General features: G+C 35.9%; 1 protein-coding gene and 1 long non-coding RNA gene across 2 annotated transcripts; one reads left to right on the top strand and one right to left on the bottom strand.

Annotated features, from left to right (window-relative positions):
* Nucleotides 1–7498: 7498 nt before the first annotated feature.
* LOC143898267 (uncharacterized) lies at nt 7499–9141 on the bottom strand. The gene is made up of 3 exons (XR_013257160.1): nt 8885–9141; nt 8604–8762; nt 7499–7716 (listed from the first exon to the last, which is right to left on the bottom strand). It is a non-coding gene; the product is annotated as an uncharacterized LOC143898267 (long non-coding RNA).
* Nucleotides 9142–13245: 4104 nt separating this feature from the next.
* On the top strand, nt 13246–22680 carry LOC143898263 (uncharacterized). The gene is made up of 7 exons (XM_077407608.1): nt 13246–13392; nt 13603–13763; nt 13906–14124; nt 14191–14444; nt 15249–15363; nt 15441–15705; nt 22546–22680. Exons 2-6 carry the CDS (start codon nt 13643–13645, stop codon nt 15593–15595), a joined length of 864 nt encoding a protein of 287 aa, XP_077263734.1. The 5' UTR covers nt 13246–13392; nt 13603–13642; the 3' UTR covers nt 15596–15705; nt 22546–22680.
* The last annotated feature ends 577 nt before the right edge of the window (nt 22681–23257 follow it).

Genomic DNA, 23257 nt, shown 5'->3' on the forward strand with positions numbered 1-23257 from the left:
ATTTCATTATTATCTTGATTTAGATTAATATTTTCTTCTACTCTTATATCTTTTGGACTTGGAATATTTTCTTCTACTCTTATATCTCTTAAATCAGAATTTTTAGTATTTGCATGTGCTATTTTTAAGCGACCGCTTATGAAATCCATATGCTTTATCACAAATTCATCTGCACGCATAGGTGTCTGCTCTGTCTTTAACATAATATTTTTTATTATATTAAAATCACCTTCTACGGAAGCACTGCTGGCAGGTATTCTACCATAGCCAAAGTTATCTCGATATATGCAAGACCATAAAGGTAGCAATTTGACATCTTTCATAACATAATCAGCTAATTTTGGTAAATAATGAGCATTTTCTCTGTCTCCCTCATTATCAGCCAATAAAATTTTAACTTTATCATTTATATTTTGTATCCAATGACTCCACTTATTAAAACTGTTTTCTTCGTCTTCTACATCATTATATTTTTCTATATTATCAGTAGTAACATCTTCTGAATATTGGGTAAAAAGATTTTTCATTTTTATCTTATATTCTTCACAAATTGTTTTTTCATTTTCTCCTGTGTTACCTTCTGTTTCACTTTGAGTAATAATTAGAATTCCTTTTAATATTTCAGCTGCAGCCTCAATATCTTGACATAAAATTAATTACCCTATTATATGTAAATAAAATTGTTTGATGCGTGGACGTGAATCTTTTAAAAAGTTTGCATATTTTTTTATAAAGTGCGCTACATCAATACGTATGTAACAGGCAGGTAAATTACCTTCTTTACAAGCGTCTGCATATTCGTCAAGCGTAGAGTAATTGGTAAAACTTCGTATAGCTGCAGTTAATAATGCACGTGAAAAATCACATACAACTTCACGTGGTCGTGGTGCACCGGATCGTATCCATTCCATCAGCCAATAATGAATGGAATTTGTTTTATGTCTTTCAGACAACATCTGTGTTACTGGAAAAAGTCCACTTTTTTCAGAATTAACTACACAATTGTATAAAAATATACTTCCAGTCTTTGATTTATCAGGCCTTTTAATTTTTTTTATAATACTTCCAGTTGCATCAAGGTAAATACAAGCTTTCTCATCTAATGTGTATGTTCTATATACATCCAATTGAAAATTTGGCCAATAATGTACAAAAAATGGATTTAAACCAATATTATGAATAACATTCTTGAATGGACCTAATTGCATAATTTCTAAAGCCTTTATTGAATTCTTATCAAAATAACTTTTTTCCTTAATGTTTTGTTTAGCAACTCGTAAAACATTTGCGTCAAATAAATGCGGAGGTTCAATATCATCATGACTTTGCATTAATTTTTCTGCCATATTGACTCTATATTTCATTACACTTTTCCCTTCTAATTCGTTCACAACAGCTTGTCTAACCGGATTTCTTAAATATCGCTTTCCACAACGTCCTCCTTTTTCTCCTTCAATAAACTTACATTTTATTTTTGTAATTAGCTCATTTGTATTATTAATATTGCATTTTATTAATGAGCCACATTTGCATGAACCATACGCGTATCCCGATTCTCCATTGCTGATTAATTTATGTCGTTTAAAATTAAATCCACATGACAGTTTTACACTTTCCCAAATTTTCTCAGTAAATACTTGCTGCCACATACCGGGTTGCAATACAGTATATTGACGCGTTGAAAGAGGTCGACCTTTTTCTTTTCGCCTGTATGTTTTATGAATTATCATGGCATCAAAATCAGCCTTTGCCATGGTAATAGTAAATGTTAATACACCATCAACATTATTAACGGGCAAATCAGAATTGTTTATCGTAGAATTATTTACGGTTGATTCATTCCTAGAAACATTAGCAATGCTCGATACTTCTAAACTATGCTGTTCGATAGTGTCTGTTGGCTGATAAGGAGAGACAGAGGGACGGTCAGTTAATTTATCTCTTACGTGATATTTATTGCACGAAACAAATGTATATAACGAACTTGGCGTCATCCGATTTTCTAATTCTCTTGCTATTGTTATCCAAATAGCATCGGTTTTCGAAATAATTTTCTGACCGTCCACTATCAAGCGGTCTTTATAATTCATTAATATATCAATTACAGCATGCTTATCCGTTTTTGCTGGTCTTCCACGTGCAGGCATGATGACAATACAATGTTTTTAATGCAAAATATCGCAATCACTTTCGAGCACACTAAGATACGAATGAAACAAAAATAATATGTATAAAAAACGAAAAAATAATAGGATAAAATAAAAAATAGAAAATAAAATGTAAGTAATAAACGAAAAATTAAATTAAGGACTGAAAAAAAATAGAAAAATAATAAACTATAAACGAAAGTCAATAACTCAACACGATAAAGTAAACGCGAATAACTCCCGTGTTAACACTACCGCTGTCGCGCAAAGACTGACCTGAAAACGTCGTATCCAGAGAAACGGAAAAATCAAAAACAAATCAAAACACCGCGAGACCTATTGCGCAATATTTATTACTTCAAAGTCGCTTTGTCAAGATGCCGCGGCGCCGCGGCGCGGCACCAACAATGCCATGTGGCCGAGAGAGCATTCTCCTCAACTATCAAAAACAACTTCGCTTGAACTTGTGTGTGTCCATGAGTCTTCAGATAACACATGCAAATTTAATTACAAAATACCCTATACACACCTATTCTGTCACAGCCATATGGCTAGATCAAATAAACAGGCAAAAATTATAACAAAATAATTCTATTCTATCGTCAAAGAATTAGGTGCTCGCGTGTTTTTGGTCCCAAAATAATCCTAAGACATTGTACTTTAAGAAAACATTACAATTCGAATTTAGTGCTAGCTGCAAAAGGTTGAAATCAATTAATTAACTCATGGAGCGCGCGCGCAGCACTCTTCAATTCGTTACTGCATCGTCAAAGAATTAGGTGCTCGCGTGTTTTTTGTCCCAAAATAATCCTAAGACATTGTACTTTAAGAAAACATTACAATTCGAATTTAGTGCTAGCTGTATAGCGTTGAAATTAATTAATTTATCCATGGAGCGCGCGCGCCGCGCTCTATAATTCGTTACTGCATCGTCAAGGAATTAAATGCTCGCGTGTTTTTGGTTCCAAAATAATCCTAAGACATTGTACTTTAAGAAAACATTACAATTCGAATTTAGTGCTAGCTGCAAAGGGTTGAAATCAATTAATTCACTCATGGAGCGCGCGCGCAGCACTCTTCAATTCGTTACTGCATCGTCAAAGAATTAGGTGCTCGCGTGATTATGGTCTTAAAATAATCCTGAGATATTGTACTTTAAGAAAATATTACAATTCGAATTTAGTGCTAGCTGTATAGCGTTGAAATTAATTAATTTATCCATGGAACGCGCGCGCCGCGCTCTATAATTCGTTACAGAATCGTCAAAGAATTAGGTGCTCGCGTGTTTTTGGTTCCAAAATAATCCTGAGACATTGTACTTTAAGAAAATATTACAATTTGAATTTAGTGCTAGCTGCAAAGGGTTGAAATCAATTAATTAACTCATGAAGCGCGCGCGCAGCGCTCTAAAGTTCCTTACAGAATCGTCAAAAAATTAGGTGCTCGCGTGATTATGGTCTTAAAATAATCCCGAGACATTGTACTTTAAGAAAATATCACGATTTGAATTTAGTGCTAGCTGTATAGCGTTGAAATTAATTAATTTATCCATGGAGCGCGCGCGCTGCGCTCTATAATTCGTTACAGAATCGTCAAAAAATTAGGTGCTCGCGTGATTATGGTCTTAAAATAATCCCGAGACATTGTACTTTAAGAAAATATCACGATTTGAATTTAGTGCTAGCTGTATAGCGTTGAAATTAATTAATTTATTCATGGAGCGCGCGCTGTATTGATTAATTAATTAATTTCAACACTAAGCTGCTAACACTAAATTCGAATCGTGATATTCTTTTAAAGTACAATGTCTGAGAATTATTTTAATACTATAATCATGCGAGCAACTAATTCGTAGACGATCAGATGACGGAACTTTGTGCTCAGCGCCAACGGCTGGTCTAAGTTAATTATTGTAATTGTTTTACTGTTAGCAATGAACTCAGATTTGGGAAATATATGTTTTCGATCATTATAGTAACGAATATATTTATGCAGCAATCTTTTCAAGTGTTAGTGTCGACCGCGACGGTTCTGTGTTCAATATATAATGGTATATTTAAATAAATGTTATAATCTGTCAACATTTTATCGTTTTTTTAGAGCACTTAATTAGCACTTAATTAGCACTAAATTATAGTGTACTTATCTTCTCTGTAGGACCATTTTCTGATATGGGGGGGGGGTCCAGCTTTATGGCAAGCTGGACCCCCCCATTTTTTACGCGATTTTCTGCTAAACGGTTCGAGCACCAAAATTCGGACTAGGGCACTTAATTAGCACCTAAATAGCACTAAATTTTTGACCTAGTGCGAACTTGATTTGCGCTGGTGGGGGGTCCAGCTTAATAGAGGTAAATATTGGTGCCCATGATGACGGCTCATCTGATGCAAACGAAAATAGCGACCGAGGTTAAAAAACTCATTTATCTTACTATTATAATATTATGTACTGGATGTGCAATTTTATTATTTTTTATATTATTTAAACTTAATACACCATCCCAAGGAGAACAGAAAAACATTATATGTCAACCAAATTGATGTTACTTTATTTATTTTTTTAATTTTTAAAATCAATTTTATCAATTTGATTTTCTGTTTTCCTTGGAATTTATTATTTTTGGAATCTCGATTATTTCATATTTGAGGGGAATCTTTTTTGAATGAAATATTAACGGTGATGAGAAAAGGCGGTTTAAAATGTATTTAGAGCTGTAATATCAGGCACTGTGAGCTTATCACGGAAAATATAGATAATAGATAAACAGTAATAAGATAACTGCTGACACGAAAAAAGAGAAAACTGAAATTGCAAATTGAACATTGTGAACCAGATGTGTACAGAATGTTGATCCGGACGAATGGTTGTTCATGCTCGCTGGTTTCAACTTTCGACCAATATACGTAATTTTCGTTCGTAGCGACACTGATGATCGAGTACATGGCTTAAGTTTGACGCAAATTCTAAGTATATTTTCGAGTCGAGATATTTCGCGAATCTCCATTTTCGTAGAGGGTTCCATCGTCAGCTGAATATCGAGAGACAGATTTCGCAATTTTATAAAATGTAATGTAAATGTATTTGCGCTATCATACTCGCGAGTTTAGCTTATCATGGGCTTTGCAAGTTCTTTTCTCGTATTACGAAATGTAATTCATTTCGCGTATACAACTCTACGATTCTGGAAAATTTACACATTCTTGATTGCGTACGCCATAAATATGACTCGTCAATATAACATGAAAAAAAGAAATATTTAGGTAAACGTAACACGATCTTTTTTGTGTCACTGTTAATGTAAAGATACTGTAATGAATTAAGCTAATGTGCGATCTTGTTGATCAAATAATCTGTCGCCCACTGCATATTAATTCGATCGATCGGAATCGCATACGATTGCGTCATAGTCTAATATTACGGTCCCCTTTCATTTTATTATCTACTTTAATATACAAACGTAAATGGGTTCAATGTAATAACCATTGTTTCGCCAAACAATCTAATCCGCGAAATGTTCCCATTTACAAAGTACGAAAAATCTGCTCTTATTCTATTAGCTTCTCCTGTTTTACTTACGGCTATTCTTTGAAAATTCTTTTGGCAATATTACATAGACTAAGAAGAAAATATTTTGTCTTACTGCGTTGTAATTGGAAACGTCGATAGATCCATTTTATGGAGTCTATTTTGCGAAATGTATTTTATTCAGCTTTCGAAAAAGTCAATAAGCTAATAAGTTGCTAATAAGCAAGCGTTCAAATCTTTTGATTTTATAAAAATTTTACAAACTATTCTATTCCAATCAAAAATTATTTCTAACCAAAAATTCTTACTGATCTTTAAATGTGATCGATGCACGATGTTCGTACATTTTACCCATACAAAAACTTGTAAACGAAAACTTGTCCATTAATATTAATATTAAAAATCGACAAATTTGCGTGCTGTATTTGACTCTTTCTAAAGAATGATGTTTATGAGAAGTATATAAACTTAGAAAAAAGTGGGCTTAAAAAAATAAAAAAAATGAAGAGAAAGAAACATTAATTAGCAATGTTATGTGAGCAGACTGAAGAACGTGGTAATTTTGTAATATTTACCTCTCTTGCAGTCATACCTATATATTGCCTATATTCTAAATTACAGACTTGTATCCTTTTCTGAAAAAAATGCTGGAAAATAAGTTAATGAGTATGTTCGTGGCGCGTTTTACAGTTGCAAGTTGCCAAAGTAAACATTTTTTACTTTGGTATATTTTACTACGTCTTCACGTCTGTGCTCCATGAGGTATATCCAAGTGCGGTTTCCACAACTAATCTTGGATATAACAAGGAGTGCCCTTGATATATGAAAGTAAGCGAGTATAATTCGTGCGACGTAGAAATACCTACGGAAGATTTCGGAAGTATAATTGTTAACATATCCGGGTATATGCAAGAATTGCGGAGAATTTTTTTTAAGCACAAATAAAAATTGATTATATGGTCCATTAGACGGTCATAGTAAGATCTTAGTGCAAAAATAATATTTCTTGTGATTTTTAAATACATTTTCTGATTTTTCGATAAGTGTACACGTTGTGTTACTTTCGGTCTCAACGCAGCTCTTAAATTGAATCAATTGGATCTTTCTCCTCCTCCCTCCCTCCCCTCCTTCTCCTTCTCTTTCCCCTCCTTTTTCTTCTTCTCCTCCTCCCTCCCTCCCTTCCCTCTTCCTCCTTCTCCACCCTCCTCTCCTCCCCCTCCCCCTCCTCCTCCTCCTCCTCCTCCTCCTACTCCTCCTACTCCTTCTTGACAATCAATTTAATGTGTGATATTACTTTTCTGATTCAATTTAAGAGCTGTGTTGAGACTGATAGTAACCGCGTATCAGTTCGAAGAATTAGGAAATATATTTAAAAATCACACATGAAACATTATTTCAGCATAAAGGTCTTGCTATGACCATCTATATGGTCCTTGCTCAATTTTTAATTGCGTTATACAAACAGCGGTCTTGTCAATGCCTTAAAATAAAAGTTAAATTTTTTTTCTTTCTTATATGTATTTTATTTTGAACTGCAAATGTTTATTTTGTTATATATTATATATACAATGTGTACAATATGTACAAAAAATAATATTTAGTAATAAAAAATCAAATATAACAAATTTTTAAAATTATTAAAAAATCCTTTTAATGTAAACGTTTCCCAAATATTAAAAAAACATTTTTTTTATGTTAAAACAAACGTTTATTAAACGTTAAAATAATATTTTTCTAAACGTTAAAATAATATTTTTCTAAACGTTAAAATAATATTTTTTAAACGTTAAAATAATATTATTTTAAACGTTAAAAAAAATGTTTTTTTAATGAAAAAGAAAGGAACTTATCCCATTATTTTTAACGTTTTTAAAAATGTTTGAAAAACGTTTTTTAAATGTTTCTTAAAAACATTTTTTAAATATTATTTTGCTGATTGGGTTTGTCTGCAGCTGTTGATCAATTTTAGGTAAAACCAATTTTGGAAATTTCGTCATATCAATACTCCGCTCAGGTATGTTTCCGTGTTCATTGTAAGAGTTTTCTATAAGTAAGAAATAATGCAACAATAAGTATACATAATTTTGTCTAATGCAATAGCATAATAAACTTGAAAGAAAAGTTTAATTTGAAAATTAAGTTGTAAAAAAATTAAAAAATGGAAAGATCTATAAAAATAAAGAAATAAAACTATGTAGTCGACCACACAAAGGTATTTGCGTGTGTTCTTTATTAAACAATTTTAATGTATTCTATAAAATATATTAAAGAGAAGAAAAATAAAAATTATGGCATAAGTAAGCTTTTGTGTTTGACCTGATTCGCACTATTTAAGAGTATAATTTTTTTCAAATTATTGCAGAAAAAGAAGGGCCATGTATTTTACAAGTTTCCTATCTGCATGTCTTAAAAAATTGAAGATACGTATAAAAAATTTGGAAACTTATATCTTCTATTGTATAAACTGATTCTACATTTTAATATATATTGAATCAAGAATATAAAAACTTTGGCCTTTTTCAAAAACTAATTCCACTAATATTTAGAAAATTAGTTTTTATTTATATGTACAAAGACTAAATTTAATTATAAATACAGACTGAATTTGTGAGATTGAAAAATACTTGACGTTTTCGGATATTCGACTTTCTCTTTACAAGAACTATGTACTAGTAATAATGAAGAAAGTGATTTAAGAAAAACTTAATAATGCGTGCTACGTAATTTCACTAGATTTAAAATATCTGAAATTTGTGTATGCTAAGACATTTCAGAAGCAGACAGCTTCTTACGGTTTTCTAACTATAAGACAAGTTTCATAAGTAGTATTGCATATCGGACATCATTTATGTTCCAAACGTTCGATACATTTAATGCAACAGGCGAGATGACCACAGGGTACAAAAATATGTGTTCGCGCATTTGTCTTACACAGCGTGCAGATATCTTCGGTAGACTTCTTTGTTGATACATTCTGACTGTTTTGAAGATCCCAATTTACAATGTGGAATGGAAGTTCTTCACAGGCATAACTGTCATCCGAATACCAATATCTATAATCGTCACCTGGCACCTCATATATTGCATCATCTGTGAAGAAAAAACGGAAATAAAATTTTTAATATTGCTTATATGTCTCTGTGCAAAAAAAAATAACTTTAATTTTACAATTTACAGCAGTGCTGTGTACTACTAAATGGTGATAAGATTACCTCGTATTTGAGTTTCAAGTCTTCAGCTTTTGTAATACTTGCCGTCCATTTGTCTCCAGCTGTCGATTAATTTTACGTAAAACCAACTTTGGTAACTTCGTCACATCAATGTTCCGTACATGCATGTTTCCGTGTTTATTGTAAGAGTTTTCTATTAATAAAAAATAATTCAATAATTAGTATAAAACATTTTTTCATGCAATAGTATAATAGACTTTTAAAAAAGTGAAATTACATAACTGAGATGTTAAAAACTAAAAAATGTATCTGTAAAAATGAAAAAAACAGATTTATGTAATCGATCACGAAGATATTCGTGTCCTTTATTAAACAATACAATATTCCATGAAATACAATAAAAAAAAGAAAAAAAAAGTTATGGCGTAACAGTGTGTGTGTGTGTGTGTGGTCCGCGCTAATTGAAAAAGTATAATTTAGAAGGCAAGTTATAATTGAGCTATTATATGATATGTAATTTCTATATATATACATATATATATATATATGTATATATATATATATTTGCACACCTAGACCATGTTTACAATGCAAGTTATAATTCAGCTATTATAATAATAATAATAATAATCTTTATTTATTTACGGGGTAAACCCTTTAGTGTATACATGACAGAAAGTAGATTATAAAAATTTATCTAAAGTAGAATAAAAATACAATTACAATTAGAAAAGAAAAGTTATGTTAGGAGAGTAAACAGATAAGTTTCCGCTTGAACGCAGACACATTGCCGCCGAAGAAATCAACTAAGCTAGAATAATTGTTTGCAGAGATAGTCATCCTATTTAAACATGAGTTTACGCCATATAAAGTACGGTGATATTGAACATAAAAGATGGAAGATTGTCTTAAGTCTCTGATTGGAACATTTAAATAAATATCTTTTAAAAGGTCAGGACAATCGATAAAACTATTTAATATTTTAAAAATTAATGCTAGGTCGAAGATTAATCTCCTGTTCTCTAAAGTCATTAAATTCAGTCTTGTTGAAATGGGATAGTAGTCATGGCAGGTAAAAGCCATAGGATTACCCGTACGGTAGGCTACCGTGCGTAAGAATTTATGTTGTATGCGTTCTATCTTTTCAATATGACATTTGTAATAAGGAGACCATACAGTGGAGCAATATTCCAATTTTGGGCGAACCAACGAGCAGTATAACAATTTCAAAGTGGAGATATTTACAAAATATTTACCCCAGCGGAGGATGAAGCCAAGCATCTTATACGCAGATGAAACAATAGATTGAATGTGATTGTTGAATGATAAGTCAGCGCAAAACATAACTCCCAGATCACGAGCGTTATATTTTATTGAGAGTGGTGAGCCATCAAGTATGTAGTCATACAATAGCGGGTTGTATTTGTGTGTAAAATGTATAACGAAACATTTAGAAACATTAAGTCGAAGGCAGTTTCTTCTACACCAGACCTCAAGTTCATGCAGATCACGTTGCAACAGTAAAGCATCAGCTAGTCCATTGATTTTTCGATACATTTTCAAGTCATCCGCATATAGTAAAAAAAGGCAATATTTAATGTACATAGCGATATCGTTAATAAATAAAATAAATAAAAGGGGGCCAAGATGCGACCCTTGCGGCACCCCGGAAGAGACAATTATGCTTCTAGACATACTGTTTTTATATTTTACAATTTGTGTTCTGTCTGAGAGAAAGCATGAGATCCAACACAAAAGAGAGCCCTCGACTCCATAAGCTCGCAGTTTACCTAATAAAAGAGTACGATTCACAGAATCAAACGCTTTCGCAAAGTCAGTATACACAGAGTCAACTTGGGAACCACTCTCAACAATATTTGTTAAAAAATTGTAGTAATTTACGAGATTTGTAGTTGTGGATCGTCCAGGGACAAATCCGTGTTGTTCGACAATAATAAGGTTTTTGCAGAGCGATCCAAGCTTGCGAGCCACAATGCAGTCAAAGATCTTAGGCATTATGCTTTGCTTACAAATAGGACGGTAGTTAGTAACAAATTGACGTTCACCTCCTTTAAAAATCGGGGAGACAAGACATTGTTTCCAAAGTGCAGGAAATGAGCCCATCTTTAGTGATTTATTAAATATTATCCATAAAAACCTTGATGCAATAAAAATACTTGACTTAAAGACCGATGGAGGAATACCATCCACACCGGCGGCGCAATTAAGGGAGAGATTATCAATTTCATTATACACCTCTTCTATAGATATATCCAAGGAGAGAAGATTCAGGGAGTGAGCCAGTTTAGGATCTATTTCAGGTTCAACATTATTTCCGTCGTCGTCGGAGTAGACAGATTCGAAATAATCAGCGAAGCAGTTTGCGATAACCTCATTGTCCTGCACAAGGTGATCATTGTGTAAAATAAAAGAGGCATGAGGCTCTGAGGATCTAATGTTTTTTATAAATTTCCAAAAAAGTTTTGTGTTATCCGTTATGGTGCTTTCAGTTCTATTGATAAAGTTTGCCCAGCATGCAGTAAATAAAGATTTGCACTTTGCTCTAAGGTAAGAGAAGGATAAATAGTCGGAATAAGTTTGTGTATACTTATATCTTAAATGAGCTGATTTTTTTGCCTTTATAAGAGAAATCAGCTCTTTTGTGAACCAAACTGGATAAGAGGATTTAAAAATGGAACGGGAGGGAACAAACATAGTAATAGCGGTGTTCAGGTGATAATATAAGAAATCTACTGCTTCATTTACTGAGAGCTTTTCTAAAGCAGTGTCCCAGTCAATCTGGGATTATATAATATGCAATCAAAAATTTTCTTCTGCTTATGATTATGACGCTTAAGTATGAGTCCCTTTTGATGCTTAAACTATAATTTCTATATATATATATATATATATATATATATATATATATATATATGTCATTTGTCTATTTTGGCGACACTGATTAATTCGCTATATTAATGCATACATCAGAGTACATTGGCCTTCTTACGAGTGCATCAATAAAATTTTGCTTCCTCATAGAGGAAGCTTTGTAATGGTGAAAAAATTTTTTTTCGAGATTTTGATGGAAATAGGTTTAGAATGTTCTAAAATGTCGAAAAATCAAATTAGTAAAAAATGTCCGGAAGTATGTATGTATGTGTGTGTGGTGTGTGTGTGTGTACGGATTTTTGTACACGCATCTACTTCTACAATTTTTTAGATACTAGTTTGAATTTTTGCACACAAATAGAGTATCATAGAAAGTATGTCCTCCTCAAATTTTATTGAAATCGGTCTACCAGTATAGATTTTATGCAGATTTTCTTTTTTTTTTGAAAAATGTGTTTTACGCTGCCGCTTTCTCAATATTTGAGATAGCGATTTATTTTTAATTTTATTATATTTTCCAGTTTTTTTTCTACCCTTATATTTCATATATAATTCATTAAAATTTGATTGATCAGATCTCGTATTACACACATTTGAAATTTCGAAGAATTCGTACATACATAGAAGCTTTATAAAACTTGATCTGATCAACCAAATTTTAACCAATTATATATGAAATAGGGGTAGAAAAGACTGGAAAATATAATAGAATTAAAAATAAATCGCTATCTCAAATATTTATAATATCGGGCTGATTTTTTTATCGATAAAGTATCATTTAATGAATTTGTATTGAATTTGGCGAAATCTGCATATTGTTTTAGTTTTTAAGTGGACAAGTATTTTTAGTATTTTTTAGTGAATGTACATAATTATTTATGCAGTCCCCAAAAGAGTTAAGTGTGAAATCAGAACCTTTGTTAACACAGCTTCCTCTATGAAGAAGCCAAAACAAATAAATACCGATAATTATACCTCGAATAAAATAAAAACTTGCACACTTAGGAACTATGAGGAAGCAATGTGCAAGTTTCTACTTGCACAATTAAAAACTACGAGGAAACAATGTGCAAGTTTCTACTTTTTTTTATTTAACACAGTAATAAGTATATATAAGCAATTTACTATAGATTGTATGTTTCGACGACAGTATAAATTATGTACAATAATATAATTATTATTGCATATAGAGAAGTACATTGGTCTTTTCACGAGTATATCAACAAAATTTTTGCGATTTGATATTTTAGTACGTATGTATAAGCAATTAAGTATAGAATGCATACTTCGACGACAGTACAAAATTGTGTATGACAATATAGCATTCGGTGAGTATAAAAACACTGCCGTATTACATGGAATGATTATTTTAACATTTCTAATATACAGTCTTTTTCGCAGAGAGACGGAAATGCATCATGAAATTGTCACACATCTGATCACGTGACCATCTAATAAGAAAATGCACAAAAATGAACTTTTTTCATTTTCATGAAACTTAGTAGGGGTGCGTTGGAAAATATATTTTTTGGTATTGGGAGAAAAAATAAGATTGGCAGCATTGAAAATTCCCAGTCCCAGTGCTGCGTTTCGTTTCTCCCACTGGGACACTGGGATTGCTTTAGCAGATGAAGAACATATTGCTACTTATGTGAAAGGTAAAAATTGCTACTTAAGGTATAAAAGAGATAAATAAGTAGTTAATAAAGTACATAGTTATTATATGTAAAATGTATAGTTATTATATCGTAATTGAATATATAAAATAGAATAAATCTATTCTAACTTTTTTTTAATATATTCCTCTTTCTCTCTTTTTCATAAATTATTTCTTTTTATATTTAAGCATAATTGTATAATATTTACAGAATACTTCTCTTGTTATTACTGTCAAACAAATATTAAAAAATGAAATCTGTGCAATCCATGAAGAAACACAACCCTCGTAAATTGAAATTAATTGATGCAGAAACCAACATGGAATATGAAATACAAGTTAATGAAGAAGATTTTAATCGCGCTTTTAAAGGTACTATTTCAATTTAACTATTATATGTAACATATAACTATATTTTAATAACATTTTAATATAATTTCTTTTTTAATTATATAATGTAATTATATTATACACTTTTAAAAATATTAATATACATTATGTTATTTTTATATAGATTTAAGATTTGCTAATGCTCTATTACAAACAGTCAAATTTCCACAAACATACACATTTTCAAAGAAACATAGTTCGAGCACAATTGAGGAACCCAGTTGTTCGGGAACAAGTGCAAAAAATATAAACCTCATGATATCTGACGATTCAAATATTGAGATTAATGAAACAAATAATGATGTTTCAGACATTGAGAATGACACAAATGTGTCAAATATAGGTATGTTTAAATTTCAATAACAGAAATTTAGCTTGATTTATTAAATATTTACTTTTTTATTTTTAGATTCAAATGATAAGTGGACACATAACGCAACACTTTTGTCAATTTCGTCATATAAAGAAAACTCGCATATGTTGGGTAAAGGACCCCATAAGAAAATGTGGAATATAATTTCTCAACGCATGAAGGAGAAACAACTCAATTTTACTGCGACTCAATGTTATAATAAAATGGATACTTTGAAAAGGCGATACCGTCAAATTACAGACCACAACGCTCAAAGTGGAAATGATAGGAAAGAGTGGATATATTTGGAGGTAGTAAACTTATAATAAAACTAGCTTTAACCATATAGATATATATACAGATTGATATAATTCAAAAAATATAAAAATATCTATCTATATATATATATACATATATATACATAATATATACATATATATATATATATATACATAAATAATTTTTTATTTAAATCTGCATATAAGAGAATTTTTTCAATTATGTCGAGTTAAAGTTTATATTTTATTATCTTAACTTTAACATTTTCTCTTTTGGTTGCTTTAAGTATTGATTTAAATACAAATTACAAACATTATAAATATTTTACTTGGCATATAATAGATTTGTTATTTACTTATAAAAATTTTTTTACTCCTAAAGTACCCACCGCTTACCCGCTATATTATTAGCTTTCATACATTTTTTTAATTCTTTAATTTATAAAATCTCGGGAGAGAGAGAGAGAGAGAGAGAGAGAGAGAGAGAGAGAGAGAGAGAGAGAGAGAGAGAGAGAGAGAGACGTGTATATGCGCGTAGGTGCGTATGTTGCGTGCGTGGGTGGGTGGGGGGGGGACGTAAAACAAAAAAAGCCGCGACATTTTCATCCCCGAAAAACTTGCAACATTTTGGTACCAATTTCGAGAGAATCGGCCCATAAATGTGGAAGTAGTTTGCGTACATACAGACAGACAGACAGACAACGTGACTTATATATACATATAGATATTCAAAATTATAAAATATACAAATTTTTAAGTTTAGTTATTAATAATAAGAATTTTGATAATTAAAAATATATGTCATAACTTTTTTCTTAAAATATATGTACATTTTAGCCATTAGACGAGATCTTTTTCGACAAACCTTGGATAAAATCCATATCTGTAGCGGGATCAAACATTCGAGAACCTGAAAGCTTATTCGATGACAGCGACAGTGACCCAACAAACAGTAAGTAGCTAAAAAATGAATATATCATTATCTTTTTACTGTTTTATTTAAGTTAATAATTAACAATATTTTTGTAGAAAAAAAGAAAATGTCATTACATGAAGAAAAAATATCTTATTTGAGGACATCACTGGAAGAAAGACGTTTAAGACGAGAAGAAACGAAAACTTATAGAGCAGAAAAATTAAAAATTTTGAAAGATTTGAAAACCATTTTTCAAACAAAAAAGTGATATAAGCATTTAATGAAGTCTTAACGTAGTGATTAACTTGTAATTTAAAGACAATATTAAGTAACTACTTTGTATCTTAAGTCTTATATGTGTATACAAAGACTGTCTTTATATATGTCGTAGGCAAATGGTTATTTTAGGAAAATAACTTCTGACTAAGCAAATGCTATCTGCCTGGCCAAATAGCTTTCACCATTTATTCTTGCTATTTTCCTAGTCAAATGCTATTTTCCTAGGCAGATGCTATTTGACTGAACCGCTGTTAGGCAAATGGGGTAAATCTGAAGTATAGTGGCCTCCTCACCGATTTCGTTCAACTTAGGCTTAATCGACGCGTTTTTGCACAAAACGACCGAATCTGTCGCTTTGCCCCGCGAAACGAGATATTAAACGTAAAAGTTGTCAGGAATCAGGTTATGATTCCTGTCATACCGACGAGCTGTAGCAACTACGAACATGTCCTGCAGCCATATGCGCATGCTCAGTGGCCGCACACGCATGCAAAAGTGCGCAAATTTGAAACGTATGTATACTTATAATGCATATTACTTATAATTAGCTTTTAATGATGAACATATCTTATATAACATATTGTTACGCCCGTGCTGGACACTGAGTAGAGAAGTCGCGGAAAACTGTGAAGCGCGCTCCTTGACAACGGGAGTTTGTTGATGGATTTATTGATTTTCTGTCTGGCGGATTTTTAGTATCTGCACGCGTTCTGTTTTACGAGCTTAGAATAAACGCATTTCTTAAGTTCTTTTGAGTTCTCTTTCCTTTTGCGAGTTTCGCAAAATACGTGCGCGAGTGTGGAGTGCGCGATAGTGTTACGGCGGCGAGCTCACTCGACGAGCGTAACATTTTGGGGGCTTGTCCGGGATACGAGGCGACGAACGCAGTATCCCGAACAGGATGACGACCACGCACACCCCGCCGAGGACCCGTTCGCAGGCCGCGGCGTCGGCAACAACGGAGGCGGGCGCGACCCATCCGCAGGATGCGGGGGCGACGGAGGCAGAGGCGGGTGCTTTCGAAGCTGTCTACTTGGAGCTTCGAAAACTGCGCCAGGAGCGGCGGCTGGAGCAGCAGAAGCAACAGCTTTCCCGCAGCGAGTTAGAGGCTCGCCTGAAGGAACGCGATGCTACGGTGACACGTCTTCAGGAGCAACTCGCCGTACATCAGCTAAGTCCCTCCAATAATGTTTTTCACGGCGGAATTTTGAATAAGGCAACGCGTGAGATAGGCGCGGGTGAGGGCGCGTGTGCGGGGCGCGCCGCGTGCGGAAATTCGGTCAAGCCGCTGCGTGTGATGGGCACGGGCGAGGGCTCGTGTGCGGGGCGCACCGCGTGTGGAGGTTCGAGTGAGACGGCGCTCGGTTATAAATTAGAGCCTAACACGTTCGACGGGATTGTTTCTCTGTGCGAATATTTAGCACCGTTCAATTTAATTGCGCAAGCGAATGGCTGGGTGGAATCTTCGAGAACCGTGGCTTTAGCCTCGAGCTTAAGAAAGAAAGCGCGTGCCGTATTGAATGGGGTAACCGAATTCGAGAGCCTTCGCTATTCTGAATTAGAGGCTAGGTTAGAGTTGCGTTTTGGCGAAGCGCATATGTCTCAAACGTTTTACACCCAGTTCACTAATCGGAGACAAAAACCCGGAGAAGATCTGCCCGTTTTGGGAGCGGATTTAGAACGTTTAGCGTGTTTAGCCTATTCGGAATGCTCGGCCGAGGTGCGGGATAAGATTGCGTGCGCCCAGTTCGTTGCGGCGCTTTCTGACGGTTTCGTAAAACAACTCTTCAGTTAGGGGGATTAACTTCCTTGAGAGCCGCCATAGAGAGGGCCATGGCAATAAAAGTCATCCAAGCAAATAGTTTTTCGCGGAAATTTGAAAGTAGAGACCTCAGAAAAGGCAGAGCTGGGAACGAAATTAAATCGGCGGGGAATGAGAAAGATAAAAAGAGTTCTGCAAATTTTAAGAAGAATTCGGGTTTCAGGACGAGATTCGGGCGTGAGGAAAAGGAGTGCTGGCAGTGCGGTGCCAAAGGGCACTTTCGGTTGGAGTGCCCTTCTCTAACTACCGAAGAGAAGGGAAACTCGGAATAGCCGAGCTCAGCGGGGCATGTTCGGCTCAGGGGTGCAAAGGCCCTGCGAAATTAAGTAGGATAAGTAGCGGGTTAAGTGATTTTTGTTTTCGCGGCCGAGTTAATGGCCGGACTTGCGTCTTTAGAATAGATACGGGCTCCGATGTGTCGGTACTTAGGGAAGATTTGTTAGGTTCTTTGAAATCACCCACTCCTGTAGAGAGATATTTCTTGACCTATCCAATGGGAGAAACGGTTCCTGTAAAACGTAGAGTGGTGGTTGGAATCGAAATAGGAAAATTTTCTTTGGATTTTCCGGTAATCATAGCGGCCATAAAAGACGAGTGTATTCTAGGAGCGGACTTTCTTTCAAAAATAGGGGTAGGAAACGTTTTCTCTTCGGTTTTTGAGGAAACGGTGTCAGAGAGTCAAGAAAACTTTTTCTGTTCCCGAATTTGTAGTTTTGATAGAGGGATTCCTTTTTTTTCTTAAGAAATTCTTTGAGAAAAATTCCGAAACTCTCAACGCTTCTCAAAAGGAGCAGTTTGCTGAATTGGTGATCGAGTTTCAAGATGTCTTTTTGGAAGATGTGGTTGCAGGAAATTGCTCCGTCGTTGAGCATGCTATTAGGGTGAAAAATTCTTCTCCGATTAAACAGGCTCCTAGGCGAATTCCACTGCATATGCGAGAAAAGGTGGAAAAGATTTTAAACGAAATGAAACAACGTGGTGTCATTGAAGATTCTCATAGCGCCTGGGTTTCTCCAACTGTTTTAGTAAAAAAGAAAGATGGAACGATTAGATTCTGTATCGATTTCAGGAAGCTCAATGCCATTACAGAAAAAGATTTTTATCCTATTCCCAAGATAGATTATCTTTTTGATCGTTTATCCGGAAGTTCCTGGTTCACCAACCTTAGATTTAAAAAGCAGCTATTGGAAGGTGAAGCTTCGTCCTCAGGATAGGGAGAAAACGGCCTTCTCTATAGGAAATGGCTTATGGCAGTTTACTGTAATGCCATTTGGATTATGTAATGCTCCTGCTACTTTTGAGCGATTGATGGAGCAGGTTCTTCGTGAGATATTGAATAAGATCTGTATGGTTTATTTGGATGATGTCATTATCTATAATAAAACTTTCGAGGGAATGCTGGCAAATTTAAGGGAAGTATTTCTTTGTTTACGGTGCAAATTTAAAACTCAATCCAAAAAAATGTACTTTCTTCGGGAGAAAAGTGAAATACTTAGGCCATGTCGTTTCAGAAAGAGGAATCTCCACTGATTCGGAGAAAATTAAGACCGTTCAAGAGTGGCCTATTCCTCAAAATAAGAAGCAAGTGCGAAGCTTCTTGGGACTCTGCTCTTATATAGAAAATTTGTGAAGGGATTTTCTCTTATTGCTGAGCCATCATTTTCTTTAACTGAAAATCTTAGAAAATTTGTGTGGGATGGGCGTTGTCAGGAAGTTTTTGAGAAGCTTAAACAAAACTTAATTTCTCCTCTTATTTTAGCTTTTTTAATAGAAAAAGGGGAACTTATTCTTGATACTGACGCTTCAAATCACGACTTGGGCGCGATATTTTCTCAGATTCAGGATGGTAGGGAGAGGGTCTTAGCTTATTATAGTCGGGTTTTGAGCAAATTTGAAAGGAACTATTGCGTAACTCGTCGGGAGCTGTTAGCTTTGGTGGAGGCTTTGAAGACCTTCCATCACTATTTATATGGACGTGAATTCTCGGTAGGAGTTTATTGTGGAAAAGAGGAAAATAGGCGACCTCTTCGTCAAGAAATAGCTCAGAGAGATTCGACTGCTAAAGACTATTGGCTCCAATGGGATTCCCTGGTGATTAAAGACGGGATTTTGTGTAGGAAATGGGAGTCTCCAAATTTATGTTCCGTTGTTTTTCAAACTATAGTTCCTCGAGAAATGATTTTGCGAATTTTAGAAGAAGCTCATGATTCTTCCACAGGTGGCCATTTTGGTGTAATAAGACCTTAGAGAAGATCCGGAAACATTTTTATTGGGCTTTCTGTAAGCAGGATGTCGAACATTGGTGTAGGACTTGTAAAGTTTGCGTTTCAAAGAGAGGGCCATCTGATAAAAGAAAGTCTTCTATGCAAATTTACAATGTCAGGGCGCCTTTCGAAAAAATTCAAATGGATGTTCTTGGTCTCCTTCCAATTTCTTCTTCGGGAAATAAATATTTGTTGGTGGTTACGGACTGTTTCACAAAATGGGTGGAAGCTTTTCCGCTTGGAAATATTAGAGTTAAAACGATTGCGGAAGTTTTCTTGAGTCAAGTGGTTTCTAGATACGGCATTTCTTCGGAATTACATACTGACCAAGGAAAAAATTTTGAATCTCAATTATTCTTGGAACTAACTCAGTTATTGGGAATTAAAAAAACAAGAACTACTCCATTTCACCCTCAATCCAATGGTCAGGTAGAACGTCAACATCAGACGTTGTTATCTGGCAAAGTTCGTTGCTGAAAATCAACGAGATTGGGATCGTTGGATTTCATTAGGGTTGTTGGCGTATAGGTCTTCTAAACATAAAACTACTAATTTTACTCCTTTGGAATTGCATTTAAGTCGGGAGTTAAGATTACCCTTGGATCTACTTCGCGGACATCCTCCTGGTTCTGAGACTATTCCTTCGAAAAGAGAATATTTCCGTCACTTGAAAGGAAAAAAAGATCTCATTCTAACATTGTATGTCAACGTATAGAAATTAAGTCTCAAAAAGCAAGGCGCTTTATGATCGAAAGGATAGACAAATATGCTATGAGTCTGGGCAAAAAGGCTGGTTATTTAATCCTCGAAGAAAAATAGGAATAACTCCTAAGTTACAAAGTAATTGGGAAGGTCCTTTTGAAGTCGTTAAAAGAATAAATGATGTAGCTTATTGCATTCGTAGGTCTAAACGGCATAAGAACAAAGTCGTTCATTTAGATAGATTAGTTACTTTTTATGAGAAGTAATTCCTTTCGAATCACGATTTTCATCCGGAGCGCGGAGCCTAAAAAATTTCAATTCATTTAATTAGTTTTTAGGTTTTTAAGAAAAAGATATTTTTCTTTTGTTGTTTCTTTCAGCTACTTCTCCGGGAAGATGGTGCCGAACAACATCAAGCGAAGATATTAGCTGAAAGAACACCGCCTTGCCCACGGTTTTTGATCGTGGTTTTTCCGTGGGACTTAGGGCAAATGCCAAAGCGGGGACTGGGGAGTCTTGCGAGACGCAGGGTCCACGAAAGCTTCCCCCTCCAGTCCGAAGACTCTCAAGAGGACAGCGCTGGTAGCAGAAGGAAAGCCGACGTTGAAGAGAATCACACGTGGAAAGAAGCGTTTTTGGATTGATGGAAGAAACGAAGCTCGTTAACTCGCAGCTTAGCTCGAGGTAGAGCAAGAAGCGTTTCAAGTTCCCGGAAATCTAAGAGAAAGAAACTGCTTGTAACTTTCCTTAAATTGTCGGGACGACAACTTAAGAAGAGGGGGACAATGTTACGCCCGTGCTGGACACTGAGTAGAGAAGTCGCGGAAGCTGTGAAGCGCGCTCCTTGACAACAAGAGTTTGTTGATAAATTTATTGATCTTCTGTCTGGCGGATTTTTGGAATCCGCACGCGTTCTGTTTTACGAGCTTGGAATAAACGCATTTCTTAAGTTCTTTTGAGTTCTCTTTCCTTTTACGAGTTTTGCAAAATACGTGCGCGAGTGTGGAGTGCGCGATAGTGTTACGGCGGCGAGCTTACTCGACGAGCGTAACAATATCAAAGTACATGCGTGGGCGGGGGGGCTTTGCTCCTCTGCATCTCTCCCTCATGCATGTACTTTATAATTTTGCTCTACAACTTAGCATGTACTTTAAGTTGTAAAGCGAGGTCTACGCTGCCTACCGGCGGGTTGGGTGCGGGGGAGGGGGGAGGGGCCGAAGGTCCCCATTGCACTCTCCCCCGTGTGTGTGCGTGCGTGCGTGCGTGCGTGTGTGTGTGTGTGTGTGTGTGTGTGTGTGTGTGTGTGTGTGTGTGTTTGTATGCATATAACATTTACAATTTAATATAGTCAAGATACTCAAGATAAATTAATAGATTTTATTGGTTTATCCTGACTATATTAAATTGTAGATGTTATATGCATCACACACACACACACACGCACGCACGCACGCACGCACGCACACGGAGTGCGAGGGGGCCTTCGGCCCCCCCTCCCCCGCACCCACCCCGCCAGTAGGCAATGTGGACCTCGCTTTACAACTTAAAGTACATGTTAAGTTGTAAAGCAAAATTATAAAATACATGCATGGGGGAGGAATGCAGAGGAGCAAAGCCCTCCCGCTCACGCATGTACTTTGATATGTTATATAAGATATGTTCATCATTGAAAACTAATTATAAATAAAATTCATTATAAGTATACATACGTTTCAAATTCGCGCACTTTTGCACGCGTGTGCGGCTACTGAGCATGCGCATATGGCTGCAGGACATGTTCGTAGTCGCTACAGCTCGTCGGTATGACAAGAATCATAACCTGATTCCTGTCAATTTTTACGTTTAATATCTCGCTTCGCGGGGCAGAGCGACACTTTTTTCTGCCAGATTCGATTGTTTTGTGCAAAAACGCGTCGAATAAGCCTAATTACATCGATTTCTGTGCTGGGATAGCTAAACTGAAAAATTTCCCAAATGCATGCTTCGCGGAATACCATTTGCCTAACAGCGGTTCAGTCAAATAGCATCTGCCTAGGAAAATAGCATTTGACTAGGAAAATAGCAAGAATAAATGGTGAAAGCTATTTGGCCAGGCAGATAGCATTTGCCTAGTCTGAAATTATTTTCCTAAAATAACCATTTGCCTACGACATATATATAAATACATTTAAGATACAAGATACAAGATTTGAGATACAAAACAGTTATTATGTGTTACAAGAACATAAAACATTGTCTTGAAATTACAAGTTACACATTACACATTCAGCTAAGGATCTTAGGAATGCAGTAGGTAAGGTAGGCCGGTTCTACCCCCGGGTGGTGCTCGAGGGGGGGTGAGGGGCGGGGAGGGGGGATCCGCGGGGGGGGGGTACCGCGTCTTCAGCCGCCGCGGGTGAGGGGGAGTACCGCGTCTTCGGGCGCCGCGGGGGGGGGGTATCGCGTCTTCGGGCGCCGCGGGGGGGGTACCGCGTTTTCGGACGCCGCGGGGTGAGGGGGGTACCGCGTTTTCGAGCGCCGCGGGGTGAGGGGAGGGGGTACCGCGTTTTTCCGGCGCGGCGGGGACGGGCGGACCGCATTTTCCGGCGGTTTACCGCGTTTTCCAGCGCCGCGAGAGTCCGCGTTTCGGGCACCGCGGTGGAGGGGTCGGCCGCGTTTCGCCGCGCCGCGGAGCGTTCGCGTTTTTGCCGCGGAGCGGGGCGAGGGGGTCCGCGTTTCGCCGCGCCGCGAAGTCCGCGTGACGTCACACGCTCCCGCTCGCGTTATCTCCCCCTCGAAGATGTTTCCCCCGTCCCCCGGTCGCGCGCGTGTTCTCGCTCGCGGTTTCTCTCGCTCGCCCCCGACCCCCGTTTGCGCGAATACC

This window comes from Temnothorax americanus, unplaced genomic scaffold, assembly GCF_048541705.1.
Source record: "Temnothorax americanus isolate GAGA-0224 unplaced genomic scaffold, ASM4854170v1 Scaffold229, whole genome shotgun sequence".
In the NCBI taxonomy this organism is placed as follows: Eukaryota; Metazoa; Arthropoda; class Insecta; order Hymenoptera; family Formicidae; genus Temnothorax; species Temnothorax americanus.

What these genes read in the sequence shown, in the direction of transcription:
- LOC143898263 (XM_077407608.1), top strand. Translation starts at nt 13,643, where the DNA reads ATGAAATCTGTGCAATCCATGAAGAAACACAACCCTCGTAAATTGAAA. An exon ending in TTTTAATCGCGCTTTTAAAG is followed by an intron (nt 13,764 to 13,905) that starts GTACTATTTCAA and finishes ATTTTTATATAG; the next exon opens with ATTTAAGATTTGCTAATGCT. An exon ending in AAGAGTGGATATATTTGGAG is followed by an intron (nt 14,445 to 15,248) that starts GTAGTAAACTTA and finishes TGTACATTTTAG; the next exon opens with CCATTAGACGAGATCTTTTT.